The sequence below is a fragment of the Phallusia mammillata genome, chromosome 4 (genome assembly GCF_965637545.1).
Source record: "Phallusia mammillata chromosome 4, kaPhaMamm4.hap1.1, whole genome shotgun sequence".
In the NCBI taxonomy this organism is placed as follows: domain Eukaryota; kingdom Metazoa; phylum Chordata; class Ascidiacea; order Phlebobranchia; family Ascidiidae; genus Phallusia; species Phallusia mammillata.
Window position 1 is genome coordinate 17,013,123 of NC_137255.1, and position 21,167 is coordinate 17,034,289.

At 36.8% G+C, this 21,167-nt stretch overlaps 3 protein-coding genes across 4 annotated transcripts; 2 read left to right on the forward strand and 1 right to left on the reverse strand.

Annotated features, from left to right (window-relative positions):
* Positions 1-1,426: 1,426 nt before the first annotated feature.
* LOC145223088 (uncharacterized) lies at positions 1,427-7,982 on the reverse strand. The gene is made up of 6 exons (XM_080089408.1): positions 7,780-7,982; positions 5,114-5,327; positions 3,582-3,700; positions 2,807-2,851; positions 2,533-2,708; positions 1,427-2,294 (listed from the first exon to the last, which is right to left on the reverse strand). The coding sequence occupies exons 1-6, from the start codon at positions 7,910-7,912 to the stop codon at positions 1,944-1,946; spliced, it is 1,038 nt and encodes a 345-aa protein (XP_079945534.1). The 5' UTR covers positions 7,913-7,982; the 3' UTR covers positions 1,427-1,943.
* Positions 7,983-11,564: 3,582 nt separating this feature from the next.
* LOC145224537 (uncharacterized) lies at positions 11,565-15,440 on the forward strand. Its single transcript, XM_080091062.1, has 8 exons — positions 11,565-11,843; positions 12,128-12,353; positions 12,625-12,775; positions 12,844-12,917; positions 13,033-13,257; positions 13,403-13,620; positions 14,016-14,241; positions 14,352-15,440. Exons 1-8 carry the CDS (start codon positions 11,580-11,582, stop codon positions 15,194-15,196), a joined length of 2,229 nt encoding a protein of 742 aa, XP_079947188.1. The 5' UTR covers positions 11,565-11,579; the 3' UTR covers positions 15,197-15,440.
* LOC145224539 (uncharacterized) lies at positions 15,418-20,785 on the forward strand. 2 transcript variants are annotated; one of them, XM_080091068.1, is made up of 19 exons: positions 15,418-15,552; positions 15,737-15,970; positions 16,284-16,314; positions 16,379-16,474; positions 16,577-16,795; positions 16,866-16,956; positions 17,031-17,111; positions 17,178-17,269; positions 17,362-17,470; positions 17,599-17,711; positions 18,080-18,246; positions 18,467-18,567; positions 18,648-18,759; positions 18,879-18,948; positions 19,062-19,271; positions 19,438-19,565; positions 19,784-19,921; positions 20,267-20,333; positions 20,427-20,785. In XM_080091068.1, the coding sequence occupies exons 1-19, from the start codon at positions 15,472-15,474 to the stop codon at positions 20,480-20,482; spliced, it is 2,196 nt and encodes a 731-aa protein (XP_079947194.1). In that variant the 5' UTR covers positions 15,418-15,471; the 3' UTR covers positions 20,483-20,785. The 2 variants fall into 2 exon arrangements, with proteins under 2 accessions (XP_079947194.1, XP_079947195.1); XM_080091069.1 differs by having other exon boundaries at positions 15,746-15,970.
* The last annotated feature ends 382 nt before the right edge of the window (positions 20,786-21,167 follow it).

Sequence of the window (21,167 nt, forward strand, 5' to 3'; positions counted from 1 at the left end):
AAAAATTGAGAACAACTAACTTGACCTGTAATGAATCAATGTGGCCAGGCACACTTTAAATGGCACAGAAACATGCACCTGACATTTTTCTTAGTTGCACAGGAGTCATTTCAGAAAAAAAAAACACTGGGTGGTTCCAGAATAAATATTCGCCAAGCATCAAAGAGAATTTTGAAGTTAAAAAAATCAGATAATTGTAAAGTACATTAAATACATAGGTAGATATGTCTCTATTAAGCCAAAATATCATGTAGCTATTGTCATATGTAGGCAGTGGTGGGATTCAATTTTTTTGTCAGCCGGTTCTATCACCAAAGTCATATTTTTTATCCAGTTCTGTTGCAAAAAGTCCATTGACAGTAAACAGTAATGCTAACCGGTTCGCTGATCTCATAAAATTTCGTGAGACGGTTTTATAGAACCGGTGCGAACCGGCTGAATCCCACCACTGTATGTAGGCTATGCAACATCAAGAAACGCTGTATTAAATGTATAAACTTTTATGCCTAAAAAACAGTATGCCTGAGCAGTTACACAATCCACTGTATACCACTGTATTTACCACTGTATATATACTTTTCTTGAAAATAAAATCGATTTTTTTATTGCAACGTAAAGCGCCCCGTTAACTGTTTCTTGAATCAAATTTTCTTTATGCGTGTACGCTAGTACAGATTATGCCTTATATAGCACGATTATGAAATTTCAACTACAAATCACAATAAATATCAACAAACGCCTCTTTTTCTTCCTTACAACGCTGTTTAACCGCAACCTTTTATTGAAAAGCAAATAAAAAGTCGAACCTATGAATGTTATGAACCTAAAAAAAGTTCAATCCGGACTGCCACAGCGCGCTGCGTTTTTTCTTTATTTAATGTAGATTCGGTAGTCGCCTAGTCGGTACATAAGGTAAGTTTGTGAATACCAGGAAAAGCAATAAATAATACGACTGATTGTAGATTACATGCGTTAAAAACGTACATTTAGGATGCAATATTTTTTTAAATCGTTAGTAGCAATTTTTGCAACTGAAATTGACAACAGATACAACGTTTAAGTTTCGTTCATTGTTATTGTGACATTACTAGCACTTAACAGATGCGATAATATTGAAATCTCATAGTGCGCAATACGACCAAAGAAAAAGTCATACACAACATATGGCTAGACACGCGGTGTAGTTTCAGCGTTTCGTCTTGAAAATTTGTCTTGTGTACAATTTTTGATCTAGCTTTTTTTGTTAACTGTAATCACTTTAACTGTAAGCAGTACGTTAATATTTTGAAAATTTTTGATTCTATCCGTTACATTTATGAAGCTTTGTGTGTGTAACAATGCTCTTCTATCCGTTACATACATGTCTAGCTTTGTCAGTCCGACAACTTATATTCGGACTTTTTATGAAAACAGAAAGCCCACAAAAGCGTGTTAAAACTTTTACTGCAGGTAAAACGCGCATCACCAACAACATAAACATGTGACGAAGGCAGAGAAATGTGAAAAACTGTATGTACAAAAAGAAAACACCTAACCAAAGGTAAAATAGAGGTCATGACACAAGCTTTAATGCAACAGCTTATAGGCTACAAATTCCCGGGAAAACAAACTGGTTTCTGTTGTTCAGATTGTAGACATTGGCATAAAATTACTTGTGCTGTGGCATTTGTGTCGTTACACTGTATGATAATTGTTGACGAAACTTAGTTTTGCTGCAAAAATATTATAAAAAGATTACCACAGCAAACTAACGTTTTAAAATATAGCAAAGTACACAGCATCGCCTTTAAAAGGACACCGACGTGCACAATCGTTTACTGTTCCGTATGCGGTAAGGAAGCATGGTTGAGCAGTCACCAGCGAAAAAATACCAGCATTTTTACACAACACCGTCACGGAACAATATCGTCTTAAACTCCTCTTTCTTAAATGGTGCCAATCTCTTATGACGCCATTATGTAGTACTGGCATATGTAACCGGTTCGATCTGAACACAACTTTTCCTCCCAGCGCCATTGTGATGTAGCTCTGTCGTAGGCCAGTTGAGCACAGTCCTTGGATTGAGCGCCACTGACGTCGTCGGCGCTGGTTACTGGGCGCCACATTTGCCAAACGTTTCGTTGCACCCTGGTACCGTCGTTGTATTCGAACTGCCCTGCCCGAACAGCAGATGGCGCTAGAGAGGCCAAAGTAGACGAAGGATAATTAGAAAAACTTGCTGGGGCGGTGGACTGACGCTCAATTCCTATCCAGTATGTTCTCAAACGATCCGCCAATTTGCTTGAAATAAAATCCTGAAATTTGTATAAACAGCAATGTGACTTTACAATTGTTTTTCAATGCCCCATAGTAACACATTTTCTTCACAGCTTTACGAGAAATAACGATTGCGTTTTCCGCCTTTTTAAATTTAATTCAAATGAGGCATCCAAAACAATAGGCTGCAAAACAATGCGACTCTTGCCATATAAAAGGAAAACTTGTTGAAGGCTATGCAAAACCATGAAATTTGAACATTTTTAACGTTTTTACCTGGGTAAGACGGTCTTTGATGATAGCAAGACTTGCTTGATTTCCAAAATCTTGTTCACACCAATTCTTTGCAGCTTCTTGATTTAATCTGGCGTCAGCAATTGCGTAGCAATGTACACCGAACCGGTAATGGCCACTTTTGCACGGTTCGGGATATTTTGCTTGACCGGAATCAGCTGCGCATTTAAATAGTGTGTTAGTTTAGGAGACTGTAAGGCTGTTGCTTATAAAGATGTGTTCTACTAGAATTTTAAAATTTGCTAATAAGACTTACCGTCTTGGTCTCCGTTAATGTGTCTTGTAAGTTTTGCATCAAGATCTGTAGCACAAAATCAACGCATGTTATATTTTTATAATATGTATTTCTAACATGTGGCCGTGAATAATGTGGCAAAAATCATCTTTACATATAGAGTCTTCAACAAAAGTGCTTTATTTAGTAGCTAGATTGGCTCCATGTTTGTTGTTTGTTAATTACAGTTGTGAGACATTGGAATTGATTTTTATGTCAAAATATATAGACTTCTAAATTTAAGTTATGCCTCATTGATTCAATGTAGAAGAGAATTTAATTGAGAAAAATGTTTATCAAACAATCTTAAATGTTTATGACGTCATCATCTAGATTATTACGCTTTGTGTCAACAAGCATTGTTTGCGCTCAATGAGCGGATGAAAGTCAGCAGGGCCTATATGAAAATATAGTATTCTCTAGTTCGAAGTGAAATCAACGCTACAGTAGCAGTCTAGTTGAATAAGGAACTGAGGATGCCATAAACATTTGGTAAAATATATATTCTGTGAAAATACTGTAGTCAACGGTTGATTCTGTTTGCCCTAGGTTTATTCACTTGGTTTTGGATTATACAGGACCTATATGTTTACTTATTCTGCAATAAACCTTTCATAGAATACATGTGCAGAGCTGTGGTGCACCTCTAGGCTAAGGATGATTTAATTTAAGTACATAAACTTGGACAATTTCAGTAAGAATAATATATGCTGCGTTGCAATATGAACTAGCACGTCAAAACCGGATGCAAACTCACTTCGAGCGAATGATTCGAGCTGGGGAATCTTGCGCAGAGAGGCGAGCTCTGATGGTGAGAGAGACATGCGGGATGATCCACCACTTGATGCTTCGATGCGTTGTTGAATGCTTGTGATACTACAAAGATAAAGAGTAAAATTGTGGCATTAAGTTTAACGTTAACGTAAGAGTAAGATTGTGGTACTATAAGTTAAACCTACAAGTACTAAGTTTAACGTTGTGGCCTACAAAGTAAATTTCAGTATTATCGTTAGCAATGTGGCCACACATAATGTTGTTCACATAGGTGTGTGTTTTTCACAGACACAGGAAAATGGTTATTTAGTGAACGGTTTGGTTTGGTATTTGATGGCTGAGCGGCTAACGCAGCGGTTGTGGGTTCTAATTCGTTCTCGATCATTTGTGTTTTCCTAAGCGAGAAGCTTTATACGCATTCAAGCGTTGCCAACCACCGAAGAATAATTAAACATACAAACAATCGCTTGTATTGCAAAAATCTTAGCCTGTGTCACAATATTTTAATATACTTGTTAGGAAAAGATTGCTGTGTCATGTTGGTGCATTGTGGCACAATATCTGTACAGCAAGGCCGTGTTTTGTATTCCGTTGGGCAAAGTACATTCCCCATAAACTTTGCACAAACAGCGAAAAAAAATCGACAAATCGATTTTATGCCTGTCGCTGTAGATAAGCAAGGGAGTAATTTACGTCGCCTCTGTCGGTTGTCAATCTTGTATCGATCGCACATCGCATAGTAATCAACTTACACAATTCCCGAATCGACCTGCACTTGATGTTTATCTGGGATCGTGCCAAATAGCGCAGTAATAGTACTCTAGCGACACCATGTGATCAAACAGAAATGTGTTTTTTAATTAAACTAAAGCTTTTGTATTTTAACAGGGTATTGTTCCGAAACTGGTAAGAACAGCAAATATAGTTTGCAATTTTAACAAAGCTTTATTTACTTCGTATTTGTTGTAATTGTTTCGTTAATAGTTAAGCATTTAGTCTTCTGCGTTTGTAATATGCATTTCCATTTTGCATCAAGTAAAAACGTGTAAAAATTTGGCCATCTTGTATAATTTGTCGGGTGGTTCTAAATTATAATTCGCGGGTAACCAATAATTAGTTTCGTGTGGTGAATTAATTATGCATGGTATTGTATAAACCTTCCATCTCAGCGCATCGATCGCACCTGAATTACGAGATTCTAACGTTTCGATAAACAAAGAAAAACGGATTACTCGAGTGTCACGTGATAATGTATGCGCAATCCCAAGAGTGTTTCAGAATCTTATATACCTTAAACTGTAATTTAAGTTAGCAAACTCAATGCAGTTTTTTTGTGTGTGTGTCAAACAAAGTCGGTCGCATTGGAAGCCTGCAGACACTTCTATTTTCCAAGCATTCAAAGTTTTGTTAAAAACCTCATAGCTTATAAATTTATGTGATGATTTTCCTGACAACCTGAACATAATTGTGAACTGAACCACAGTCAAAATAGGCAAAATAATTTACAGTTCTCACCTGGAAACACGGGACTTCAGATCCAGGACTGTGGCTGTCAGATCACCAACACGCTCAACGAGACCTTTGATCCCTTCGTTTTGCTTCGTAGACTGTTGTTTTGATCCTTGGTCAGCCATCGCCACTTCTCTTCGACTTCCATCGCGAAATGGTTGGGTCTTTTCTCCATTGACTGGTGGCGCTTCACATATTTGTGTGCACTGGGGAACCATCACTGCCGAAAAGATAGTTGTATTGATGCAATGATTTGCAAATATGTGCAATTGTCAAATTGCCCAACGTAATATTAAATGCGCGAAAATGTTCAGCGGTTACACAATCGACCTGAAGCCTTGTTTTGTCTAACTGTGAAACAGGCTGATAACATGTACCCGTAGATTCGGGGGCCGGAATATTACGGTCAGCATGGGGCTGAAGACTGCGATCTCTTTTTTTATCTGATGTACGAATAAGCGAGTTTATACGAATTTTCGACAGGAGATTTAGTCATTTTTGCAACAGAAATTTTTTTGGGGGGAAAGTATGTCGCTCTTTGCGGCCACTGGTCCATTATATTCAACAAGCAAGCGAAATTCGTTGTCAACATTTTCGTACTTTTTGCTAAATTTTTTTTTTTTTAATGTTTATACAATATGTACGATAAACAGTTTATTTGACCAAATGAAAATCTCTACACCTACGAAAGAACATCGCCGCCCGCAGTAAATTCAGATGTCAAAATACTGTATCGATTTCTGACAGCAACGTGTTCGGGAGGAACGGGCAAGGCACAGATGTTTCCTCCCCAAGTCGACCAGCGGCGCCAGACGGCGTTCGCGACATAAAGTGAATAAAACAATGCACTTTGCTGTCTTCCAAAGTACAGTCACAACTCTCAATTATTTATGCCCACCGCATTAATATTTGAAGAGACGTCCTATAGATGCGAGTTTTACGGGTCTTGCAAGTAGACTTTTGATGAAGTAGCAAAACTACTATTACTGTTGTGAATTTACTTTGGCGTCAAAACAAACAATTTGAGCTTCTAATCATTTAAAATATTATATAATTTGCGTAAAACACCTAGCTGGGCGCGTTTCCTTCATCTGGGATTGCTGTTCATTGTTCAATTATTTTGTATATTCTTGCCATTGACAGAAGATAATCGATTAATTGTCGATAATAATGCATGTTGGTTAGTGGTGAGAAAACATAGCGATGACAAATTGAGAAGTCATGGCGATAAAGCTTTCAAACCGATTGGAATAAAACAACAATGTAATGCCCGCCTTCATCTGGTTATTTAGCAAATTGTATGTTGCGCTCAACTTGGCAATATTTAAACTTAAGTCACAATATATAGTTTACTATCACCAAATCGTGTTTTTTAGGCTAAGATTGCATGTTCGTCGAACTTAATTATTTGTTGACTAAATTTATTATGAGGCACGTATAACGCCTGTTGAAAACAAAATACGCCCCAGACATGCCTAAAAAACGTCAAATAATCTTAACCACTACCACACAGGAGTGTAAAGCGTGGGTCGCACAACATGAAATCGGCAATCGATTTTGTTTTGATGTTGGCTAAAAGCAATGTCGCGGAGGGTGGACCTTGAAATTGCGTTTTCCGAATCCGCTGAGGTCAAGCCCGATCAATGAGTTCTTTGTTGACGTAATAGTGCCCGAGATTTCCTCAACGCAATTAGACGGTGACACGCGTTGTTTGTTTTAGATTTTACGACACATTCGAGACCATTGTTTATTCGTCTTCGCAGTGACGTCGTTATCACCTTACACAAGTGCCCAAGTTTTTCCAAAAGGTTCTTACCTCACTGTATAAACTAAAGCTATTATGACATCATTAGGTATCATTTGTAAATTCGTGCACATGGGCACCGGCAAAATTTTTTCTAGGGGGGTCAAATTTTGACAAATACACACTTGCAGGGATAGATTACTATATCAAGTAATTATGTACACATGGCATAAAATATATGCAGTAGATTTGCGTCAACGATGAAAAATCCCCGCACAGCCACGCAACTATGACCCGTGCATTTTGTCCGTTAAAACGAAAGAGGCTATTGAAAAAGCATAAAAACGAAAGAGGCTATTGAAACAACACCAGATACGTAAACAATGCACATATCGTTAAAGTCACTTGTTTAGACATTTGCTTTGACTATTCTAACTTCCTTTCTTAGAGCGTTATCGTTTTTCAGTCATCACGTTTTTCGAGAAAATATTGTAATTTGCGGTACTTTGAAATTCCAAGGAGGGGGTGTCCCCTCTTGCCCCTACGTGCCGGCGCCCATGTTCGTGCAATAACATTGTTGTTAATAAACCAATTGGGAATGTTTACAGACGACCGCGCGGTCGTACAAGATTCTTTTTTATATAACTTGCTATCTGCAAGAGGTTTTAATTATTATTCTATACGCATCAGCATTATTATGAAGTCTATATGTGTTTTTTTAACTTAGACCCGAACCTAAACAAAATGACAGATTTGATTCAACAGAAATCTTATATCTGTCACCTTTAGGTATAGAATTTAAAATCCCCAGCAATTTTGATCGCGACCCAAAACTGTTAAGCTATATCCAATTTGGCATCTAAACATTTGGCAAGAATATTGAATTGAATTATAATGGATTAAAAAATGGCGGGCGCCATAGGCTTACTTAAAAAGATGACAGCTCCCATAAGTGCCAAAACGCAGACCAGTAGACAACTGATGCAGACTTTTATCCACATCGGGGTGGGTTGAGGAGGAACACGATACGGATTTGACGCTGTGTCTCGGTTCTTCAACATGTTTCAAATAAACAGTAGTCGACAGTAACAACCTAAATATTCGTACTTAACCTGAAGAATAAATGTAACTTATAGTGCAAAAACGAACACTGAAAGCGTAACTCTTTTCACTGAAAAAGCCTAACTTGACCCGCCGGGAATATGCTTGGAAGCATATTATTCTCCATTGGGAACATAACGTGCAGCATAATCTGCCGTTAACCTTATTTTCCATCTGGTTATGAAATTTGTAACGCAATTCTTGCGTCATGACCTTGCATAGACCTCAAATTAATTACTAAAAATATCGATCTTTAGCGAAGACTTCCTTGCTCATCTGACACCTGCAAGCATCGTTGATCACCCTTTTGCAACACCTAGGTGGCCCGTAAGTAGCAATTGACCAATACCAACTGTCACTGCGGGAGAATCCCAAGCCACACAAGCTCGTCAAGTCATAAACTGCGAAGCATGCTACGCTACAAACCTAAGTCTATGTCATTAAATATTCAAGAGGGCAACTGCTGCTTCTGCTGTCTCCTTTAAAGAAGAACCGCATAATCCAAACGTATCCGATCGTACATACATCATGTAGGACGGTGCATCGTCGAAAATCGTTTAAGTTCGGTTTTGCTCAAAACCTATATAGGGCTATTTGCACCTGCACCCTTTCAGCACCCGTTTTAAGTTTTAAAGCGTCATAAAAATTAACAAAAGTACACTTTCACAAAAATATTATCAAATCGTTAATCAACGGTTAAAACATTACAGAATATTAATTGCCAGAGTATTTTTAATACATACAGTACTTATTAAATCCATAACCTTCAAATTGCAAACGTGTCCAGAATTTATTTAACACCTTAAATTTAAATCCATCTCTGTTTTACGCTTAAAACGCACAATACTCATCACATACACGACGTCCAAATTGAAAGCGTGGCCCTTAAAAGTGTATCACTACCTCTTAAACTACGTGATTCTATCCCCTTGCACAGCTGAACTAGAACATTCCACAAATAATAACGGCCGTAGAGGAAACACTAATATCGGTGAATATCGTCTAATGGACGTCCTTTCGATGCGACATATTGGCGGAAACACATGACCAGCAGCTCCGATTGGCACTAAGGATTATCTCATATCGCTGCAGAAATTAGGGCAACGTTTATTTTAAATCTCCATTTCGTTTTCGATTTAAAGTGCTTTTTATGATGACGCTGGTTTAACACAGAACATAGGTAAATTCAAAAGAGTTAAATAACACTTACAAAGGCCTCCTCTTCTCACAACGGTTCGCGGCAATGCTTGATTAGGTAAATGTACTTTTAAACAACAAACAATATCTTTAAACTAGCCTACACTAAATATCTGACCTGCGCTTAAAAGCATTACTGTAGCCTACTATCAAATCCTGAAAAGATAAATTCCTTTTCGAAAGTTTAAATTTTATACACATTTTCCCTTTAGTCAAGTTTCTCAGACATAACGCTTTTTCCTAGCAGTGTAACTGCAGCCACATTATCGCTACCCACAAACTTGGTTGTCGCTTGTGTGCTTTACTGTTCTGCAGCCTATTACCGACTTTATAATCGTTTTAGAAAAAATGGTGTCGCAACAAATCTGTTTTCAAGAAAAATGTACTTAACTCAACCAAACAGGTCCTAAATAGTCGTTCACATAGCCTATATTAGACCTAACAAATCATCCATGGTTTTCACTCTTTAAGCAAGCTAAACAAGCCGTTGCCAACATGCATTTTAATACGACCGCTTCTGGGCTAGAAGTGTGCCAACTGCTGCATTATGCCTTTGTATTGATCGACCGACGTACCTATACGCCCCGCATTGATTTGGCTGGGTGCAAGAAAGAAGATTGATTTACTTCGAACAGGCAAGACGCGCAACGTCGCTACACTTTTCGGTGATCAAACCGATCGTGTAAGTACAAAATTGTCCATAGCTGTCGTCGGAAAAAGATTGATAGCGTCGAAGAAAATCAATTGTTTGTGCCGACTCATTTTTAATTGCATCAAATCTGTTTTCTTTTTTCAAACAACATTGCGCTTTCTGTTCGAACAAACAAAGACAATAGAAATTAAAAATATATATATTTCACATTAATTTGATTAAAAGGAAAGTTTATGCTTGTGGTTTGGCTTTCTACTTTGTTGATCGTTTTGCATCCTTTTGTTTTAAATGGCAAGTGGCAAGAAACCCGATTTGTGTGCAGTAGGCCTAACCTAACCGAGTGTAGGCTAGCCTACTGGATTTTAAACATTGATTAAATATCATTACGTTTGCGCACAAAAAGACATGTTTGAAAAAGGGAAAGATAACAAACATTACAACTACAACATTTAAATTTTTGTGTTGAATACAGTGGTGGGATTCAGCCGGTTCGCACCAGTTCTGTAGAAACGTCTCACGAAATGTTATGAGATCAGCGAACCGGTTAGCATTACTGGTTACTGTCAATGGAATTTTTGTAGCAGAACCGGCTGAAAAATATGACTTTGGTGATAGAACCGGCTGACAAAAATTTGAATCGTACCACTTATTGAATACTATAAATATAAACTGCTCGTAGGCTTTTGCCGATTATTTAGAAATATTTTCCAAAAATGTAAATTGAATTATTCTTCCACTTGTTTTAGGTGTTAATATTTTTCAGCAAAAAACATGTTTATCAAAGTGGCAATGTATGTTGACACAAATGTATGCCAGCAAGCAACCCAGCAAAATAAAACTTTTGCAAACGAAAAATATTATTGTTGAATCGTCACAGTTGGGTGCTTGATCAGTTTCCCTGGAAATTCAAGACGCAGCTTTGTGCAGCAGAATGTGCTCGAATATTAAATTGTGAAACACAAGGCAGTATGTAGCTTGTGTGGAATAAGTTGTCAATTTTGCCTACAAAACGTACAAACCTGTGTGTAGTACGTAAATTACCACTGTATTTTGCAGAAAGTTGTTGCCAATTTTATGCTATCTTGTTCGATTTTTCCCAAACAATTCAAGTCTCCTGTTTGTATCTAAATTGGATTTGAGTTAAGTTGAGTTTATTTCGCCGGGAAAAATCGTAGCAGCACAATTGCGCTAAAATATTCACCAGGCCGGGAATAGCTGCGCAACGTTCGGACGTTAAAAAGCGCGACAAATATGAGGGTACAATTGGTGGAGGGATGGAAGACGCGCTGCAACTACACCATCATTATAAGCGTTATTTGACGGGGACTCACATCGGAGGGTGAGGTTGGCGCATTTTGGACATCGAGACTGGGGGGGCAACGTTGGTGGAACTAGTCAAGTTGGGACCTAAAAGCTAACCACCCGTGTTAGGGAAAGAGGGTGGGGTTCAACAGGAAAAGAAACCACCCAAAGAAACCCTGTTGGATAGTTTCAGGCGCCGGAAGAAAGGGTGCAGCACGAAACTCAGTGACAAAACTAATAGTTACTTCTAAAAGCCTTTCTCTAATTTAATCCAGTTTATTGCTCTCTGTAGAAACTGAAGATACTTTTTAGCGAAATTAATTTGTTCTTCATAACATTGTCAACTGATTTTAACCTGGAAATAAATATTTCTCAACTTGTGATATATCTAAATAGCGTTCATAATGTTTTTAGTCATGCATTTCAAAATCAAAACTATAGTACACCAACGACAATATTTTTGATTATCTAAACTAATGCACAGAATATATATTTCACCCTACTGCATTATTACTTTAGATATTAAGACAATGTCTGCCCCAGTGGTGCTGCAACTGCCTACAGTGAGCTTTTCCAAACACAAGAAAAAGCACAGTGCTTGTACAACATCATCAGTTGGCACTAAGCAGACAGAAAACACGGATGTAAATCCTCAATCAGATGATTCTTCAGTTACTATTATTCCTGTTGTGATAGATTTTGAAAGGTTGTTAAAAAAAGAAAACAAAGTTCAAGAACAAGTAAGATTTTTTATTCAATATAATGTAAATACGAAATCATGCAGTTCTCAGTTACTGTTGCAAATTGTGTGACATTGCTATAATGAACCTAATCAAACAAGGTGTCAAGGCCCTTTTGTGTGTTTTCAAATATATTATGTATGTATACATATTTATTTATATGTATCATATACGAACAAAACTACCATTTTTGTTTGTCACACACTGTTTTTGTTTTTGGTTTGTTCAACATTTTGATTCAAATATTTGGTTGACATAATTATCTTACATATGGTTATTTTTAGGTGGTTGAAGGGGTAGAAAACAAGGACTTATTGTATGGTGTTGCCAACCTTTATGGAATTTCACTTCCTGAACTGACAGATGACATTATATATCCTACTTTGTGTGAAAAGTGGTCAAAAACTTTGTTGCTGATAAGACAAGAAGATGAAGTAATTAAAGATTTAAGCCAACAAACAAGAAAAATAAAGGATCTTGGAAAGTTGGAAACTGACATTAAAGACAGGGGTAAGTTAGACTGATGTATAACGTTACAAACAGGTTTTGTTATTTGTGGTTGACTTCAAGCAGTTTGACTTTACCAGTAAATAGATATATACTTTGATTTGACTATTAATAAGTCATTTTAACAGTTTTTAATTAATTTTCTGTGAAAAATATATTTTTGTTATTTTTACATCCTGCCAAAAGCATTGAAAGTTTGTCATTTTTTACATCCTGCCAAAAGCATTAAACTATACACTGGTTTTGATATTAACACAAAAATGACCATTGGTAGAAAAAGCTGCAGCTATTTCGGAGCAAGCTGTAAACATCTTCAGTGATGATGAATCAGCAGATGAAGACGAAGACGGTAGTGATGACAACTGGATGTTGCAAGTCACAGAATTTCTTCAGCAAGTTAAAGATAGATACAAAAAACGTCAGGAGTAAGTTAACTATGTTTGTAGTTTGGTGTTTATCAAGATAGTCTACCGAGGTCACAAATTTTTGGCAGATTTTATGAATCTCAAAAATCCAAAATGGCTGTCGGAGATGATGCCAAAACTTCTGTTTCTAAAGACTTAATTGGTAAGCATAATATTTATTATAGTGTGAGCAAATGTTGTTTTTTAAAGGCAACAAATATTTGTGCAATAAGTAAATTTTGTGCAAAAATCTTTATTTATGAATTCTGATCGTCCAGGTGTTGAAAATCGCATTGTGGCTAGTGCCACGTTTGAACGTTCCTATGAAAAGCCTGGACAGAGGGTTATACAGCTGACATTAATTGCTGTAAGGAAGAAGTACCGATATCTTGGCATTGGTCACTATATGATGAAGCAGATTCATGACTCCACTATAACTGGTGGCAGTGATGTAATAGTAGTGAATGCTGATCAAAACGCAGTGGACTTTTTTGAAAAAGAAGGTTAGACAATTGGTCCTTAAAGTATTTCTACTTGTTGCATTCAAGCGTATATATAATATACAAAATTGTACAAAAACATAAATTTGAAAAATTAAAAATCAACATATAAACAACTAACTTTGACGAAATTTAAATAAACTTCTAGGTTTTACTGATGATGTACTGCTCAATAGTCCTTATGCACATATTGGGGACATTTGGTTCAACAGCAAGAGGATGTGCTTTCTTCCCTCATATGTGTCATCAAGTGTTGACAGAAGTGCACTAAACTCGTTGCCTCCAGAGTTTGATCCTAGCTTGACAGAACTAGATTTAAGGGAAATGGAATTGGAAACAGCGTTGTGGAGGGAGAAAAGCTTGCAAGTACATCAATAGTTTAAATTAAAGTAAAAAATTTGACAAAAGTTGTATCTGCTTTTTATCTGTTTAAATAAGTACTGTACCTCATTATCATTGTGAGATTTGCTTGGTACATTTATACTACATATGTTGCATCCAAAGTAGGAAATTGCCTGTAATGAACTTTGTGCTCACAAACTATGATGATGTACTACACATTTTAGTTTTCTATTAGTCTTCCTACAATGACAATTTTTTTATCTGCAATGCAATAAAGTTTTTTTTATTGGAAAATCAAACCTTCTGTACAGCTAAAAAATGTACAGAAGGCCAGCAATTTGTGTCAAGAACAAACTCATTGAATCCATTCTCCACATTGTTCCTTAAAAAGATTTGTTGGTAATGTTTTATAATTACAGGCATACCAATCTCAAGTCCTTATTGTGCGTCGAATGCGACAAGAAGTTCTCACTCTCAGAGCAAAACTGGCACTGCAGGATGAAATGATAGCAAATCTTCAGCGGGAGCTTGAAATAGCAAAAGAATCAAAACTTGCATCTCAAGAGAGTCACCTTAGAAAACGTCTAAGCAAACTTCGTGAAGCAATGTTAGACCTAGAAGAAGAGGTCAACTTAGGAAATGAAGGTGTTTATACTATTACTATTTAAATTATGTTGTTGTTTTTAAATTCAGAATCTCCTAAAACACATGCTGTCATTTCTAAAAAAAATCTGTTCCTTTCATATTTTTTATAGGTTCAACTGAAGCTGTAGGTGCAACTGAATCACTTTGCTCTTCTTCAGCACAAGATAATTCATCATATAAGTCAGAAACCAGTCAAAGTCAGGTCAAAATTATATCAACTGATTTTCCTTGCACTAGTGAGACTGATCCAAAACTTTCTGAAGATGATCAAACCAGTGGCAAAGCATCACAAGATTCTGTTCAAGACACTGTAGTTGGCTTGCCAGTCCCAAAATACCAAAAACAGGATGAAATAAAAGAGCTTGCTCTAATGGAAATAAATCATTGCTTTACAGCCAGCATGGACAGTGGTGAATACAACTTTAGTGGCACAGCATATCATGTTACAAATATTGTCAATACATTGTCTGCAATGCCATCTCCCACTGTGGTCCAGCTATATGAGCAAACCAGACTTAAAAGTTGTCACCCAGACATAGTTGCCAACCTGTACTTTTGCGGCACTCAAGGATCACTGACCAATGATAGAATGCTGGATATTCTTACAAAGGGTTTTAGCACCGAGGACTTTGCACAGAGCGAGTATGGAATTGGGTTACATTTTTCAAGACATGCTCGTGCAGCAGCAAGGTTTTCACCAACAGGGAAGATTCTTGTTGCTAAGGTCTGCCTTGGAAGTACCCAGACTGTTACAGCAAAAGATCCATGTCGTAGTAGTCCACCAGATGGACATGATTCAATACTTACTCAAGGAAGATTGTCATCCATGTCAGAGGGTATGTCAAGGGGACATTTCTACTCAAGATCATCCAACACTGGATCTAGTGAATACATTGTGTTCGATGTACACCAAGCGCTTCCTCTTGCATTTATTGAGTACAACCTAATTTTTTAAAATTGTTAATTTTTTTGCAAATCCGGTGTGCGAGTGAGTGCCAAAATGTTAGACTCAGTTGTGACGAAAAGATACTACAGCACACCTGACAAAACTATCCTCTTTATTGCATGCTTACTACTTGTTTCTTCCATAAACTTCTTGTTTTGCATGTCATTTTTAAGTCCACTATTCCTTACACTGTGAAAAGTTTTGTTTAGTTTTGATGCTTGTTAGTGCCAACTATTAAATATTTATTTGCAGATATATTTGGTAAGTATTTTTGTGCTATAAAAATGCCATTGATTGTGGAACTGCCTGATGAAATTCCGTCAGAAAACACAAGCAATTCAACAATACCCTTCAATACAAACACAGTAAGTTGCACATTTTTTGTGATTTGAAAATAAATGTTTTCAAACTAAATCTCAAAAACTTTGGAAACTAAAACTTTTTGTTTTAAAGACCATATATGGCAACCAACATTGCTTTCTTTGAACTTGGACTTTTTTCATTAGGTGATAAAATTTAAAAGAGAAGTCAAGTTTTAATTCCTTTAAGTCATTGCAGGAAGGTGAAAGTGAACCAATTGCTGTCTCTGAACCATCACCACCAATAGAAACTGTCACGGAAAATGCTCCAAATATTGAAGATAAAGAAGAAGTTTTAGATGCTTCTGAGTCGTCTCCAAACTATGAAGCCACCCAGGAAGACTTTACGGAGTGGATTGCCAACACTGATGATGAATCAATGTCAGATGTCACATCTACAGCTGGATCAGTATCAACTGTTGATGTGTGTTGCTTTGCATTACTCTTTACTTTTAATATGTAACACAGTTTTTTTTACTGTGTGCTAGTGGTACAATGTACTGACCATAACTTGGTAAAGAAACAAAACAGAGATTTTTGTTTCTCATAATGCTCAAGAAAATAGAGAACAAGAATCAGTGAGGTGGAAGGCCGAAGAGAAAAGAAAATTTGTTTTGGTCTAATGAGACAATAGTGATAAGTAGTGAGTGGTAGTATTATGCAACATGGGTTAATAGAAGTGTATAGGTATAGTGTATTTTGTATTTTTCCTTTTTGAATTTTGTTTGTCTATTTAGGAAAAACAAGACATGGAAGACACAAGAGAAGGTAATTTATTTAAAAATATATGAATTTATTTCAAGTTTTTGTTTTGTGAACTTATTTCTCTTAGGTTCAAGATGTGGGATTGACATGGAGAAGCTGGAAACCCTGTATCCAGGATGGAGACTTTCATCTGATGTCAAAAGTGTTCAGAGAAGAAGATATGGCAAGTTAAACTCTCATAATATTGTAGTGGTTTTGCTACTTATAGAAAGCTAAAGCTTAACCTTATGTTGTTAAACCCTCCCCCTTTATTTAACTTTTACAGAGGATGTAAAAAAGCGCCAAACCACTGGAAGAACAGTGGAAGATTTTGTACAGGACATGAAGCAGCGTTCGCTTGTTCATGGTGTTACTGAGTGTGTGGAAAAACCTGCACCTGGAGATGCAAAGCCGAAGCCAAACAAGTCAAAAAGTGTTTCATTCACACAAGATTTGAAACCAAACAATAGCAATGCTAATAAGGCACCAGAATCTAAAGAGCCAAGTATGTTTAACTTGTCAACTATACTTTATATTGTTACAACACACCTAATATCATTTATTGTGTTTGACAGAAGATACTACAACTTCCACTTATTATGAGGTAGGAAGTGCTGAAGCCGAAGCCAAAAACCAGGAGAATTTCGAGAAAAAGGATGAAGCATGGTAGTAACTCAAAAAATTACATGAAAGTTTATGAAACATTGTCTCATGGTAACCTTGTAATTTTTGTACATTAGTGATGTGCTTCAAAAAGTGGAAACTGCAGAAGAAAGAAGAAAGCGCGAAAAAGAAGAGGAAGAAATGTCGAGATATCCAAGGTAATGGGAGTTTTTGTCACAGGCCAAATCTTCTGATGTCAATTCATGCGCAACTTTGTTTTCTAGGATGACAAAGGATGCTTTAAAAAAGATTTGCAAACAACACAAGCTTTATTCCACTCCATACCTCAATGATAACTTATATCTTCATTACAAAGGTGCTTGTTGATTTTATTGAGTTCTATATATTGGTTATGTTGTGCTCTTGTGCCATTTTACTTTATATTCAATCACTTTTCAATTCATTCAGGATGGTGGAGGATTGAAAATCTTGATGAATACACTGGATTGAAATGCATATGGCTGGAAGTTAATGGTTTAAGGAAGATTGAAAACCTTGAAAAACTTACTCAGTTGAGGTAAAGATGGTTTGAAAAATTCCAGCGTTTATATGTATGTGTATGTCAAATTTGACTCCAACAAGCTATATTGCAGAAATTAATTGTATATCCGGTCTATCATAACACACCGTTTTTTTTTCCGGTAGATGCCTCTACTTGCAGCAGAACCTAATAGACAAAATAGAAAATTTGGAAACACTTCAGGATCTACGAGTGCTTAACCTATCCAACAACCAACTCCTGAAAGTCGAAAACCTGTGTAAGTAAAATAATAACTTTCTCATTATTTTGTTACATTACGATTCCTATGTCGATACATTATAAGCCCGAACAGGTAGTAACAGAAATAAAATATTAGGGACGTACACCTCTGAAGGTATGGGGTTTAGGGTTCGAAAGAACAGATATCTCAGTGGTGCAATACCATTAAACCCATCGCCAACCCCAACGACTCCCAGGGATTTGTCTGTATCGACTACTAACCAGTTATTGCACCAGTTTCTGTTGTTCGAACCTACTCCGAGTTAAGTAGAAAAACTAAAAGTGAATGGGTGAGAGACTTTCACTGTGAGGGTTTCTATTAAAACAAGTATAATTCCCAGAATTAACTTTTGCAAAATTTTACAGCTTGCCTTCCCAGGCTGGAAAGCCTCCAGATGGCTCACAATCATTGCTGCACCGTTGAAGCGCTCGAGCATCTAAAAGAGTGCAAAGAAATAAGTGTGTTAGACCTATCGCACAACAGGATTGACGATCCAGCCGTTGTTGACGTGTTTGAAGCTATGCCTAGTCTTGTACGTATATTTGTACACATTGTGTTAAAATTACCAAACATTTTATAGGCTATGGCTAAAATTTAAACTGCAATTATAAGGAAGCTGTGTGCTTTTAATATTGTTCTTTTGCTGTCACTAACTTTCAAATAGTTTTATTTTCGTTTGTTTACGGTTGTTGTTGTTGTTGTAAGTTGAGAGTTAATAGCACCATTTTACCAAAACATTACGTTTCTTACAGAGAGTACTAAACCTAATGGGAAATCCTGTTATCAAGAAAATCAGGTTCTATCGAAAAAACTTGATCGTGCGGCTTAAGGATCTTACCTACTTAGATGACAGGTATAAAAACGATTAATTGATTACCCCTAGACAAACGCAATGTGTTTGACCAAGGAAACGTTATTTTTTTGTCCAATTAGGCCTGTTTTCCCACGTGACCGCGCATGCGCAGAAGCATGGCATCGTGGTGGTCACGAAGCAGAGAAAGCAGAAAGGCAGCACTGGGTCAACAAAGAACGACAAAAGATACAGGTACGTGGAATTTTCATTCTATGGTTGTTTTACGTATGTGCGATTAAATTATACGTCTTATGTTTTATGTTACTTTTTGCCCTGACAAAATTCCGTAAATTATGCTGTCTTTTTTCCAGGACAGTATCGATTATCTGCACAATGTAAGGATAGAGGCACAAGCTAAGAGAGAGGATTCTGGAGTTACCTGTAAGTTGCATGTAAGAGATAACTTGTGGTTGCAGGAATGAACGTTTGCCAAGGAAGTGCCCAAACTCAGCAAGTCATACAAGTATGTTACGTTATTCTTTTTCTATTTTAAGTGGAATCGAAGGTCACCCCTGTCGAAATGTTTGAGCCAAAGATACCCGGTGAAGAGACGACACCACCAGAGGGCGCCGACGAGGCGAAAGAAAGTACAACAGACGGAGATTCCAAACCTGAAGCTGAGATGATCAACAATGAGGAGTCAGAAGTTAAGTCAGACAACAAATTGTTACAAGAGGAAGGAAAATTTGTCACTGAAATTCCAGGTATCAGAATAAATCTGTGGGTTTATGGTTGGTAAATTTTAGAAGCAAATAGATTGTCGTAATTCTGTTGCTATAGGCATGACAAAAGCTGCTCACAAATGTGTTGTTATCCAAACGCTAATAAATCGGTTTGTTTCATATATATAACTGTATTTGTGTTTCGTAGATGAGGAATCCATCGAAACTATTGAGTTAAAAACGGATGACAACAGCAAGTTCGACCTTGACGATTTGCCCGACCTTGAAGATGTGGAAATTGACGAGCTGGGCGGCGTATCCAGCATCAACTTGCTGGTAAGTTATTATACAATGCTATAGTTGTAGATAAAATAAGGTCATTGTTAAGGTGAATCCAAAGCAAAAATATTAACATCAAGTCAATACAAACATCCTAATTAAATCTTCATATTTTTTGACAAAACAAAACTTCTAATCTAGAGCAGACAGATTCCAGAAGCGACTAAACTTTACTGTTTTCATCATTGTTTATCATTTGATTGCAATGTATTTAGTCGGAAAATCGACCTAAGATAGAAGTTTTGGAAAACAACTACGTTGCCGAAGCGGGAAGCAAAACTAAAATATCAGACAAAACGTACAGCAGTGAAGGTCAATTTCAGAGGTTGCTCATTGAAGATGTTACTGAAAAGGTGGGTTGAATTTGGTAAAGCTCCCGATATAAACTTTTGGGCAAGGCGTTGTCGGTTTTGGCTCTGTGTTTGCTCGCCTTGAAAGTGATACACGGTATGCGTTTTAAAATCGGTAAATATCTTTTGATATGCAGATGTTTTACAGTAAAGTTTTTAAAACTACACAGGCAAGTTTCTCGCGATTTGTCGTGACAAACTTTTCTTGCCATGATCTAATGAGATTTGAAACATTTTTTTCAATTTTTTGTGGGTATCGTATATGCAAGTTTCACTACACCCTACCCTATAGATAAGCATCGACAAGGTGGACATAAAGACATTTCTAAACGTTTCTGCGTGTTACAGAATGAAGAAAGCAAATCAGAAAATTTAGCAGACGGCGGATCCGGTGATACTGCTGATGATGCAAAAGGTGAGAACAGGTGCCCTACTCTTAGCCACGTGGAGTAGGATTTTGGTTCTTGGTGTTAGTCATTACGGAGGATAATATTTTTGTTTACATTAGACATACAGACACATTCGAAAGACAATGAAGACGAACTGGAATTTGGACTTGATTGAACTTCGTTCGGTGCAAAACATTTTCCATGATACTGTGGCGAAGTTGTTTGAAGGCAATATCCAAGGCTTGTCCCTTCAGAATACACCTCGCTACAGGACAGCAGTTTAAACTTTCTGTGCTTTTGCTGTGCTGCTATTGTTTAGTTTGGGATTTTACTTATTTTCGTTTCTTTTTTATACTTTAACTCTTAGTATGTATTTTAGTGTGTGGTGCTTCATTTACTTATTAAAAAGATTTGTGTTAAAACTGTGACCTTTTAAAGTCGTGTATAAATTTTGCGAATAAAAAGTTTTAAACCTTCATTTGATTGTAATGTCTTTGAATTTTTGGTTAGTTGATTAATTGGAACGAGCCGCTAATTCATTGTCGTGTACGCAGTGCTTTAGTCGTAAATATGTGTGTCACTCATCCACTATTATCTACTTTTATGACGTCATGATACAAATGACCTAAAGAAGAAAGTCCATTCTATTTCTAACTTCGGTTTTGGTCAGTTTTTTGTGTGACGTTAACAGGCAGTTTTAGATGAAATTTCAGATAGTGAGTTAGGTTTGGTACAATAGACCAAATTGTCAGTGAAAAAAAGCTGTTTAAACAAGGTACAGCGTACAGGTGTAACGGTGTTATATTAAGTTTTAGATGTTGAGAGCAGTTTAAATATTACATGCAATGCAAGTTGGTTAT